Here is a 13,263-nt window from a genome sequence, read left to right as displayed (position 1 = left end):
ACAATTTAAGTGGGGGGGGGAATGAAGGACTTCTATCTTTGCCAGAATCTAATAGCAGGCTTTTTTTTTTCTCCATCCTTATGTAGTTTCAGGCACTATGAATGCCTCTAGAGGGCACCTAGCACTATTAGTGATTGACCTCTTGAACAATTCCTCAAAACAGTGACTTCAGATCAGTTTTTCTTAATTCATGGTATTTTGCCCACATTTAGCACATAATTTCCATGAAAAGCTGCAAAACTATTCCAACCTCTCTCCAGAAAGCAACACCAATGTGCAGTACCTCCCGGCATTTTTGAGTGACAGCTACATAGCAATTGTTCCCAGTGAAATTAGTCATGGAACGTCTTTACTTCTGTCCCTGCAGCCACACCAATGCAGAAAAGGCTCCTACATTCTTTCAAAAGTCAACAGGACTCCATGAAGGTTTAAGAATCTATGTTTAAGATCATCATTTTGCAGAAATGCATTCATAAGTAGTATGGTCTTTTATATGTCCAAATAATGGTTTTAAAACATGCAAAGTGACACATTGCAACAGTAATACCTTTTTTAAAAGTTTGGTTCATTCAAATGTGCTTGCAATCACAAAATTTGTTGAATGGTACCTATCTTTTAAATACACTTTTTGAATGTGTTCACAATGAATGTAATATAAGACTCAGATGAACTTAACTTACCTGGAGGTATCAACATTTATAAACTGCACCTTTCTCCTTGGTTTGCATACAATATACCATTCACTTGTAACATAAGTCTTTCCAAAAAGACAACAGTGAGCCCTAGTCATAGGATGATAGGGCCAGAAGAGATCTCAAGAGGTCATCTAGTCCATGACCCAGCCCTAAACAGGAACAAGTGTTTGTGCATCTTTCCTGTCAGATATTCATCTTACTTGTTCTTAAAGGTGGATAATGGAGATCCCACACATGTTCTAGACAATCTGTTCCACTGCTTCACTGTCCATAGCATGAGATAGGTTTTTTTAAACATCCTTTTAATGTTGACCTATAGCTTTCTCTTTTTTTACTATCCAATACAGATATAAAAAAAAACTATTCTCTTCTTTGCAGCAGCCTTTTAAACACCTAAAGAGTGCCTGCTTTTCCTTCTTCTGGCTAAGGAACTCCAGCTCCTTCAAATCTTCCCTCTAGCACATATTTCTGGGGCCTCTGATGGTTCCTGTTGTTATTCTTGAAATGCTCTACAATTGCTATTCTTTCCTTGAAGTATTGCACGCAATACTGTACTAGTCTGCTAAGACCTTACATAGGCCAAATATTACCTTATACATCTGAAAGACTACATCTCTCCCTAAATATGCTAATGATGCCTGGGTTTTTTGCAGCAACTTCATGCTCTGCCTGGTTAAAATAGAGAACTTGCAAATCTTGACATATCTCACATCTCAGATGCATTCCAAAAACTGCTTATAATCAATATCTCAATGCCTCATAAACAAACTTACACAACACGAAAAATTCTGTGGCCAGGGAAGTCAAAGATATGTAAGAATCAGAATTCAAGATCCTATTTTGCCCCAGCTGTACAAAGACATGACCTAGCTCACCTGCTTATGTTCCTCCATTTCCTTCCCTGTGCCATAACCAAACCAGTTCTTCCTCGAACAATTGAATCAGCTCCCTCTTTCTTTCCATACCACTCTCAATTGCAATGCCTTCACTCACCAAGTTTGCACAAATCTTTTCACACTCCCAATTTTACCCTCATTTCATCCTGCAGCTTCCTCTTTCCCCCCTCAGGCACTTTCTTTCTTTTCTAACAACAGCATTTATCATCTACTTCCACTTTTATCTTGCTTGAACCATAGCCTATCCTCATCAACTTTGCAGAAGTAGGGCAGAGTTTAATCATCCTTAAGTATTCAAAGCTTATTTTTTGTTTCATGAGAATAATTTCTAATCTTCTCCAGCACTGAAAACCGAGTTGAATGCATGCAGTCCTCCATCAATTTGGACAATATAAAAATGTCATTATTACTACAAAGGGAGTTCCACTTTTTTTTAAAAAAAACAATACAGGACTGACCTATGTTACAATGTATTACTGAAGTGAAAGGAACGTTTTATGTCTGGGGGTTTTAGTTCTCATACACGGCTATTTGCTCAAGATGATTGATGACTGACTAAGTTTCTCTCACCTGTTTACAACTTCTCATCCACAAAGGCTATAAAAATTATTTATTTAAGAAGCATTATGGCAATGAAAGAAGCAGCAGATGGCAATGGAAGTATTTTGTTTTAGAATGATTCTCTACTTTTTAAAAGAAAGAAGTGGAAAGGGAACATGAAATTATTAGCAGAGGAAATTGGAAACTTATCTATTTAATAAGTAGAAATTGTGGGAAGAACTCAAACCAGACATAAATGCATTAAACTAGGATCAATACTGATGTTTTCCACCCAGTATTCATATTAATTTCTCATTTTTGCACAAATACATATCAGGCTACCAACTATTCTTAAACAGGAACACCACACCATACCATATGATTCAGGGAAATCTATTTTAGTCATTACATTAGCATATATACTTTTTTAAAAAATAATAAATAAATGTTTGCGTCCCTGATTGTTACTTCATTTCATTCCTGCATTTTCTTGAAAAAGAATATTTCTGATCTTTTCATTCAGAATTTGGAATCAAGCAGTAAGAAAGAAAACAGCCAAAGCAGTAATTCAATCCTAAATTTATACTTGTAATTAGGTTTTGGGTTTTTATTTTCAATGGTAGTATTATCTCAGTAGTCTCATCTTGAAAATGTAATACTGCCTCTGTAATTTTCCAAAAGAATTGCAACACTCCTATAGTCTCTATACACTTGCTTTTACTGTTGCTATAATGCTAAATTTTGGTGAAGTAAACTGGAAATTAGTACTGTTATGCAAAGTGTTGGGTCAGGCTCTGCCATCCATTCTCATAATGAGTAAATATATTTAATCTGCAAGTCTCACTGCAGGTCCCACTCAGCATTAACAAAAGCAAAAGAATTTGGTCTGTTACTGAGAAGAGCTTCCCACAGTCACCCGCTACATTAAAAATAGTTACTACCCAAGATCTCGCTATTCCCTTTCTCCTACGTACTGAGGCCTCCGTAGTAGTAACTATGCACCACTTGCAGTAGTGACAAGAGTACCGGATATAAACAATATCTACCTATAAACACAGTACATATATATGCATTATATGCACCTATGGACATATATTAGCAATGCCATGCTTTAAAGTTTTACATCTAGCAGCTTTTTAAAAATTCAGCCTTTGAACTTTAAAAGATTGAAGAGGAACATTTAGAATCTGATCTTAGAATGGAAGAGTCATTTTGGCTTCACACACGTAGGCTTTCCTGATATTACTGTCTTTAAAAAGCACAGGAAAGCAACGTGCCATGCACAAATGCTGTTAATATTCGCACTTCGTCTATATGCCCTCCTTACAGCAAAAGCATCAAACCTCTGCCAGATAGCAACCATTTTGAATACAAATACAAAAGAGAGAACCCCAAACAGACAGAAACAATCAATAACCTAAAAACAACTCTGGATATGAATTAAGTGTCTCCAAGTAATAACTTGAAAGATAATTTACTTGTAATGATGTATGTATATAGACAGAACAACCTCGTCCTTTGATTAGGAAGCAATAAAAGTTCTTTGTAGAGAAGATGTGCAGATTATTTCTCCCATTCTGTAAACAATGATTTCATGGCGATCTTTCAAATACTCACAAATATTTTAAAGCACTCTGAATAATCATACTAAAAAAAAAAAACTTAATGACTGATAAATAAGACATTAGATGATCATACAGAAAGCACAAGACCCTGCATTTTCTCAGCCATATTAGTATACGTATTAAATGATAAAAACACAAACATGTTAGCACTTTCAAGAATAGTTTGATTAAATTTTTTGCATGTGAAAATTTCCTTTTAACTCTAGAGTATTGCTTTTTTAAACAATTCACAACAGATTTCTAATACTTTTCACATAAATTTGTCCAGATTTTGCAAAGAGTGAGGAACAGTAGCCTAATTTCTAACAAAGGTGCTGTAGCTGCGTAGGAACTATTTCCAAAAGTCTGTGAAAAGAGACTAAAGAAACGTGCAGAAGGAAACCTACTTTCAGTTAACTCCTCAAAACCAAGGGTAACAATGCATTTCATCACTTTGCATATTGCTGGGCTTTTCTAATTCAAAGCTTATATATTACATCAATGATAACATATGACTAACGCTACAACAAAAATAGATTCCACTTTACCGATTGTGTGATTTTGGTGGTAAATTATATTCAGGTTTTGCAATCTCTGAGCGCTATCACAAGATAAAATTAATCAAGGACTACATTTGCTGTCTTTTCACTATAAATAACTATTTTTTCCCTAGTACAACATACTATGTGTTACAGTTCCACAAAAAGTTGATTAACTCTGTTGCATATACCAAAGGTAATGACAAAGGAAATGCCTCTTCCAGCTTTGAGACTGTCTTCATACCCAGAATTCATTAAGTTTGGCTGAAGTTTGAGAAAAGACATGTATCTGTTTTGCAGTTGGATTCTTGTTTGCATTTGTTTCCAGTCAAGATGAGGATTGATCCCTAAAGTAGAAATACTCTCAAGGTACTGCTATATTTTATCTTCCAGTCTAAGAGTGCTTAAGGCAGCACTAATTCCTGTTCCTTTGAACTCTGTTGTGACTCCAGGTAGCAAGACTCCCACCATACAAAAGCCATTTCTATCTTACCATAATCAGGGCTCTAGACATCAGCCGCACTGAGACTGTCAAGGCACTTTTATATGCTATATTGCTTGATGCATAGAAAAAATACAGCAGGGTTGAGAAGTCTTGAAAACTGGAGAAGCAGTGCCTTTACTGTTGTTGCCATGGCAGGAAAGCAATGTTGCCTTGTTGACATACCAAGGCCCTTTCAGAAAGAGCAGGAGGAAAAGAGAAGGATGGAGGAAGAGTACACATTACAAAAACACTATATAGAGCACGTAGATCTCCCTTCCCCACTTCACATTTATACAACAACTGCTGTACTGAACAGGGGCAGGAAACAGACCCAAATTTAAGGGGCCGTAGCTCCGACAAGGGCCTGCAGCTCTGCCAACAGGTATTCTGGTGAGGAGGACTCTGCCACTCAGGACTGCAGAGGGAACCAGGGCTAATTCTTGCCTAATCACCACACTTCTTTGGTCCTCCCAGTAACAGCAACAACCTTGCTTTCTGTGTAAAGCCCTGGAAGAACAACACAAAGCCAGACAGCACAGGACAATCCTGTACATTGTCCCTCCCAAAAGCTAACTACTTTGACTCCACGAGCAGCAGATACCATACAACCAGAATTAACGTGCATTCACAAAGCTATATTGGCACTTAAGCTATGTAAGAGCAACGGCTGGACTGTTACGGACTGCACGGAGCTACCAGGCTATCACACTGTTAGGAAGCACACAGGACAATCTTTCACAGAATCAATGATCTAGAGATGGAAACTGGGTTTACACCAAATTGTCTCTGAAAGGGAAGGAACTGGGCAACCAATCTTGTCAGTGAAAAAGATGGGTGACCTTCTCTAACTCAGTGTCAGAAACTGCAAGCGAGTAACAGGAATTAGGATTCATAAAAGGTATCCAAAGAGCAACACAAGAGACTGACACAAGGAGAAAGGAGATGCCAGAAATAATCTCATACTGTGTAGCAACCTGCCACCTGATCACAAAATGGACCACATCAACAAACAGGTGAAGGGAACAGACCCTATGATACATAGGCTTGTTGCCATAAGTGCATCTTATCAACCTATGGCAGCTGAGACTTCTGTCTCTTTCAAGCTTTGTCAACATTGTGTAGCCTGTCACGCTGATACAGAACCATCTCAAGAGCCAGAGAAGCCTCCACAAACCTACGTGGCGTGTTTCTATGGATGCGTGCGCACACAGATACACTTGTGTATGCACATGAGAGACTACTCCCTTCCTCAGAGCACCTGATTTCCAGTGCAAGGCAGGAGCCTCCATTCACAGACTCTCAGTAGCAGATCAAGATCAACACCCACATTTAAAGCCTGTGTGTACTTGCAAACCCTGTGTTTGGGGGAGGCAGGCAGGAAAGAGGGTCCCTGTTGATCTAACAGCATACAATGTACCCCCGCCAACTGATCCCTTTCATGCTTGCTGGCGAAATACTACCCAGCTGCAGCTGTGCAATCACACTGTGGTCTGTAGCAACGGTGCACCACGTACCGGGCAGAAGACAATAACCCCACAGATGATCAGCTCCATGCTGGAGCACAAGAAACTGCGACACCACAGTGCAAAGCACAGACCAGAATCCAGAGAGAGAGAGAAAGGGAGCCTGATGTGCAAGCACTGGATCTCAGCAAATTCCTCTGCCGTGTGCAAGCTAGGGAGAGCCAGGGACCTCCAAAGAGAGCCCAGATCTCGGGAAGGGAGCAGGACTCCCAGAGAGCAGCCCACAGGTACTCACTGCCCAGCAGTGCCCCAAAACCTGCGCCGCCTGTGCTCGCAGACTCTCTCCGCGGGCAGATGGCGGGTGGGGGGAGAACGGGGTGCCGAGAAAGGGAGTGCCGGGAGCTAGGGGGGCACTGCGGTGGTCGCCCCGGCGCGCACCCACAAAACACACGCGCACACACACTCGCTCCCTCCGCAAACGCCCTGGCGCCGAGACACCGCCAGCGCATCGCTCGCCAGCGCATCGCTCGGCGCGGAGCAAGCCAAGCCAACCTGTTTCCCCATGCACCGAGAGACCCGCTCCTGTCGCCGGCACATCCAGGCGGCGAGGCGGCCCCCCCGCTGCCCCCTCCCCGGCTGCCTCCCCGCGGCCGGGAGCCTCCCCCGCCGGCGGGCGCCGCGGGGAGCGCCGCATCCCCCCGCGGCCGCGGCCGGGCCGCGCTGCGGCAGCCGTACCGTGGGCAGCAGCGGCTCCATCTGCGCGCCCTGGTCCTGCGTCTCCATGCGGCGGCGGGGCCCGCGGCGGCGCCCTCCCCGCCGCCCGGCGCGCTCCCCGGCGCTGCGGGAGCCGCTCGCCGCGCCGCGCTGCCTCCGCGGATCAGGTGGCGCGGAGGCAGGAAGCTCTCGCCAGTCACATGGCTCTCCGCACCCGCCGGCCGGTGGCGGGGGGAGGTAAAAGCCGGATCCACCTGCGGGATCCGGCCGGATCCTGCCGCCGCCGCCCCCGCCCCGGCCCGCGCCGCCGGCTGCCACTGCCTGCGGGGCCCAGGCGGCTGCCGGCGCCGGCCCGCCCGGCGGGGTCTCGGGCGCGGGCGGACCGCGCGGGTGCGGGGCTCTTCCCTGCAACCCGGCGGCGGCCCCCGAGCGCGACGGTGCCGTCAACTCTCCCACCCGGCCCCTTCCCAGAGCTGCTCTGCCCGGGCCCTAAACCCCCTGCTGACGGGGGAAGGGGCTCCGCTCCTGGGGAAGGGGAGGGGAGCGAAGGGACCACACACCAGGCCTACCCCGAGTGTCACCATGGTAAAAATCGAGACCCAGCTCAGGATGCTGCTGTTTCGTGCCAGATCTTGGCCTCACTCCCCCAAACACTGATGCTGCAGGGCAGAACAATTACTATTGGGTCAAAATTCATTTAGATCCTGCTACATCATCATCAGAGCACGGAAAAACACTGATCCCCTGCTCGATCCTGCCTGGCTTTGACCTTTATACTCAGACAGCACCTCTCAAATAGAGGTTTGTCCCATTGCACTGAAACAACTCCACAATTCCCTTCCACCAGTAAGTTACAAAAGACATACTTGGTAACTGTATCTGGATACAATTAATTTAACAGTGGCTTACCCCCTCCTTCATCCAGTTTTATCAACTAAGCTTGCTACACATTTAGCTTCCCCTTAGCCTACCTGCCTCTGCACCTCTGTGGTTACATTCAGCCATGCCCAAACCCTGGTAAGCTACACAAGCAGTCATCAAGCCTGAAATTTGGCTATTCAAGTAAGTACAAGGACATTCAAGCCCCACAATGCTTGTAATATTGACACAAGTCCAATACTGCCTAGCAGGACAGCTAAGTCGGAAAAGTTATTATATTCTTCATCAGCAGCCAGGCCAGACCCAGAACTGGGAAGGTAATACTAAGAAAAAGGGAGTAGAAGATGCCTTTTATAAAGAAGGGAGCCATTTCTGACAACTGAGAATGTGGTCCTTGTACAAAGCAATACATGTGTTACACTCTACAGAAAGACAAATGACACTGTGGTCCAGAATCTGGGACAGAGACTAGATGCATACTTCTATAACGTGATTACTGATCTACAGTAATTAATATAGTAGGTCGCTCAGGTCACTAGAGGTAAGGCTGCGTCAGCATTTGCACAGTAAAACCCTATTTGCAGGAGCTTATAACTAAGCTGTAAACATCACAATGAGGCTTGGAATGTGTTTTAAAGTTATTTTCTTCTGTAAATAAAAAAAAAAAAATTAAGTGAATATACCACTTGTGAAACCTGTAGGATTGAAAGCCTTCAGTCTACAGGCAGGTATCGCAATGAACAGTATTGTAAGCATCCTTAGTCTTCACTGCCTAAATATCTCAAAATTGTCCTAGGGGATTTTTTTTTTTTTTAAATAAGGTCCACCGAGCCCAATGGCATTATCACATATTTCACTCCCCAATAGATTTCCCCAAAACACACTCATTCACATATACACATCTGAAACCAAGAGTAAGAATAAACTGGATTTTACCAAGACTGTTAAGGAAGAGTGTCAGCTTACAGCATACGTGATGCTATTCCTGTGATACAAACATTTCACAGTGAAGAAACAGGATCAAGATTACAAGCACCATTCACACAAGCCATATATGCGTTACTGAATGGGCTATCAACAGAGAGCTAGAATCATTCATTTAACTTGTTTTTGCAATGAACCTTTGTCAGAGTGCCTTACAGAGTAAGGAATTAGCCATTATTCATCTAATAGATGAAATATGGGAAAAACATGTTAAATGACAAACCTCCCTAAATCACTCTGTATTGCCCTGCTCTACTCACAAAAATCTCATAGACCTCCACAGCTACAAAGCCACAAACTTACCACTTTGCACAAAGGACTGGGCTGAAAGCTTTATTTTTAACCAAATAACTAAGATGCAGATTTTTTTTCTAGTAACATCCTAGCAGATGCATCCTAGCAAAGAGGCAGAATGAGAAGGAAGTAATATATTAATTCTGAAATAGATTGTTTCTCCAATTCTTTTATAACTAAATTTGAATTCTGCTTTCTCTTTTAGGTGGCTCCTTTGAAGGTTGTATCTGACATGATCTGAGCTAGTCATGTCCAGCATTCTCTTCTGCAGTATCACTCTATCCCAGTAGTAAAGCTGTCCCCAAGCAAGCTTAAGGTAGCCTCTCTCCCCAAAGAAAGATTATGATAGCTTTAAAAGCATGAGATAGGCCAGCCTTCAGTATCTCAGCTCAGTTTGAGCTTTTAAAATACAACCAGGTCATATTTTCAAGATTTGGTACATGAAGGCTAGCAAAAATTGTAAGAGGAAGTTGTCAAGTCATCAATGATTTGAGAAACTTGAATGCAAGAACAGGCATTGTGAAATTATGACATGCAGATGCACTGAGGTTTTAGCATTTTAAGAATACCTAGGATATATAAGTGAAATGTTTATGACAGATTTATGCCAGACTAACTTTGTCTTTACACATATGCATGTATGTAGAGCATTACTACAGTTTACGCTAATGCACATATGCAGCGTATTACATAAATGAGAGACAAGGGCTTCTAAATTTAGGTTTACAATGACAAAATTCTGAAACAAACTTTTGAACAGGGAGAGGAGGGAGTACTTTTCTTCTTTCATAATGCCCTGAATTTAGGTCAGAAACTGATCTGAGCCCTGCCTGGTGTCAAATTTCTGAAGAAAATAAGGATGGCAAAAGTTGGCTTTCATTCTTCTTCCTAACATTACCTCTTTCCCCTTCAGCCTGCAGTGAGCCAGAACTCAGATGTTCTTCTGAATCAGGGTCAATGTTTTTAAACCCCACTGAATAGTGTTTTTATTCCTTAAAATCTGTTCAAAAGGGGATATATCATATGTATGATAGTATTTGTATATGAATATTCATATATCTGCATAAAAGTTGTCACAGAAGCCCAGTATCACTTACTGGCCACATATCACTTCTATTTTCACTATCGTACCTTTCTGTCAGTTTTCATTTTGTAATCAAAATAAAGCTACAATCTGAAAGAACTGCTCCATTTAAACTGCTTCTCCAAGTGTAATTCTTGTTCTAGAAGGGGATCCTGGGTGTATTGGCTCTTCTCCCAGTTTAGCCATAAAACATGTCAGACACTCTACCAGAATGCCTGGGGGGAAGAAAAAAAAGAAAAGAAAAGAAAAACTACTAAGCAAAAGTGAACTCTACATTTCCACGTAGTTCTTAGTCACAAAACTGAAAAAGAGAACTGCTTACACATTTTAAATTGCCCCAATTGTAGAAATGTGCTTGAAGCCTATTTAATTCAGTCATTTATGTCTCTGATCTTTTCACCGTCTTCATAATTCCAAAGAGAAACTGCACTCTGTCAGACCTCACAAGGTTGCCAGTAGATTTTAGTAGCAGAGTAAACAGCTTCACACAGTATTCAAAATCAGACAATGGAAGGACTGGGGTTAGATCAGTTTGCCCTCTCTCAATTCCTTACTCAGCTCAAGCCTCAAACACACTGATAAATAAGAATATACACACAATAGACATCACAGCTTCTAATGTTCACATTGTGCATATCTCTTATAAAAGTATTCCTTCAGTAAAGAGAAACCTTTAAAAGATGATTTATTTGCAACCTTTTACAGATAGTTGTATTTCACGTAGAACTGCAAATCACTTTCCAAGCTTCAGAAAAAAAATCCCAACTAAGCAGCCAAAATCCTTTTCATTCTATTTTCATCCAGCTCATCATAGAAGTTGAAAAACTAACGGGTGGACTTCTCAAACTGCAGTTTATGTTGAAGTGAACTATCTTGAGATATCAAAATACTCCCATCAATATATCCTATTTCTGAGATTTTTTCCTTCTGTAAAAAGAGATGCCATTCAAACAGGAAGGTAACAAAGGGAAAAAAAGATTCTGGCAGCAGTTTTTCTCCTCCATTCTTCCTTCCTGTCTGAAAATAAATAACCATCTGGATTCATTGTACTGCCTTTGTGACAGGTGGTACTCAGTTATGTTTCTCATTTTTTGGGGGGAAGCAGTAATAGCTCATTCTTTTGCTAATATACTATATCTGAAATTATTTAACTCTGCTTTATTTCAGTTGAAATATGATCCAAAAAGATTCAGCGTTGATTGGGATGCATTCTTCAATTGCGACTTGATCTCTTTTTTCTACTGGCATCAGAACCGGAAAAAAGTATTCTAATAATTGTCTCACTTCTCACATTCTTCTGCCAAAAAAAGTAATGCCAATGAAATATCCCTGTGTCCACAAACCCAGTCCTACAACTCTTGTAACACAGTGAGACAATCTGTGTCGGTGAAGAGCACCAAATACTCGTTAGTACTTTAATTTTCCCCAAATGGATCATCTACCCAAGGTTAAGAACATTATGATATTCCGATTCTAAGCTGGGCCTATAATTTTTGCTATTTGGTATGTTAATATTAGAGAATACTATTTAAAAATCTATAATAAAATGATTTAAAAGGTATGAAGACTTTTTACTTAATAAAATAATATATAAAATGAATCAATAAATTAGTTCACCAATTAAGGTAGCTACTCTTTCTAGGCTTTTATTTTAAGTATTCTCTCAAATGAGAGAAATTCCTCAGACATCATCCATTTAATCTGACTTGCTAAATAAAACATGCAGAATTGGGCCCTAATTAGTCACTGACATATATCATCCCTCAGAAAGTTATTTAGAACCTTCAAGAGAGGGATAATATACTCTTTCTTGGTCAATTATTTTAGCAATTAACTATTTAAAACTAAATATGTATCTTACAGATGTAAGAGTACATTTGCCTAGACTGAGCTTCTAGCCATTGGATCTTGCTACACCTCTTATTTGTAGGCAAAGGAGTCCTCTGATATCAGGAACCTTGTCTTTATACAGGTAAGTACTGTGTTAACACTTTCTTCCTTTCAAGTAAGTCTCTAATGCCTTGCTGTAAAACAAAATTTTGCACCATTCTCATAGCTCCTCTGAACTATTCTGATTTGCCAATCTCTTCTGGCACTAGAACTGCATAGAATATTCCCAAACTTGACTCGACAATGCTGTATTCAGAAGCCAAACTGCACGCCTTTTAACTCTGGATCACCCTCTTTTCCACATCATGGACCATGACAGTCCCCTTAACTGCTGCATCACATTGAGAGTTTTAATGGTAAAGTCTAAAGCGTCAGATAATGGTTACTGTGAGAGATGGGCAAGGCTGGCTCTGGCTTTGTTTGCTACATTGCAAATTTGTAATACGTATTAAAGTAAATATTATGAAGTACATATGCCTCCTTTCACCTTTTTAATCCTAATCATATCTTTTGCCTGTCACTTGATTTAGACTGTAAGCACTTCAGCAGGAGGTCTATCAGGGTCAGCAACAGACCACACCGATTGTGTGGCCTTACTGCAATTGAGCACAAGGCACAAAACAGCCAGTAGTTTTTCCATATGTATTCATGCAACTCTAAATAGAACTAAGTCTTGAGATAGATGCAATTTATGAATAGTAATATTTTGCACGTATATCTAAGGCACCAAAGCTATCTGAACTAATCCCAGAAACAGCAGTGCTAAGCAGCGAGAAGTAGACTCATCTGCACCCAGGCCACTCGGGTCCTTGAAGCAGTACAGAGTTTGCGTGGTGTCACACCCAAGCTTTATACTTGCAGAGGGAATTTGCTCAGATATTTGGCTTTGTCTCAGCCAGCTAGAAAGTTAGGTTGCGTATAAAAGGAATACCAGAACAATCACTGTTTGTTACAAAATCATATTATCATGGAATAACAATGAGATTCAGACCAAAGGCGCACTTAATAGCTTTCATATGCAAGAGCCAACTCACAATTTTCACATAGTTTCAACAAAAAGATACCCAAATTAACTCTTGTGGTTGAAATCTGACTCTCAAAAACTCAGATATTCAGAGCTAAGCTTTTTTTAGTCACAAAACTGAAAAAGAGAACTGCTTACACATTTTAAATTGCCCCAGTTGTAGAAATGTGCTT

The 13,263-nt window shown here is 41.2% G+C and overlaps 1 protein-coding gene across 2 annotated transcripts in view; it reads right to left on the bottom strand.

Annotated features, from left to right (window-relative positions):
- Positions 1-7,146, bottom strand: part of SLC4A10 (solute carrier family 4 member 10) — a 160,972-nt gene extending 153,826 nt beyond the window's left edge. For both annotated transcript variants that reach the window (XM_064514850.1, XM_064514849.1), the window contains exon 1: positions 6,957-7,146. Coding sequence is in view for 1 of the 2 variants with exons in the window: in XM_064514849.1 (XP_064370919.1) it covers positions 6,957-7,004 (48 nt within the window). In the remaining variant the exon portion in view is untranslated. The remainder of the gene's footprint in view (positions 1-6,956) is intronic.
- Positions 7,147-13,263: the final 6,117 nt, after the last annotated feature.

Source organism: Dromaius novaehollandiae, chromosome 7 (genome assembly GCF_036370855.1).
Source record: "Dromaius novaehollandiae isolate bDroNov1 chromosome 7, bDroNov1.hap1, whole genome shotgun sequence".
Lineage (NCBI taxonomy): Eukaryota > Metazoa > Chordata > Aves > Casuariiformes > Dromaiidae > Dromaius > Dromaius novaehollandiae.
This window is presented reverse-complemented; position numbering and strand designations above follow the sequence as displayed.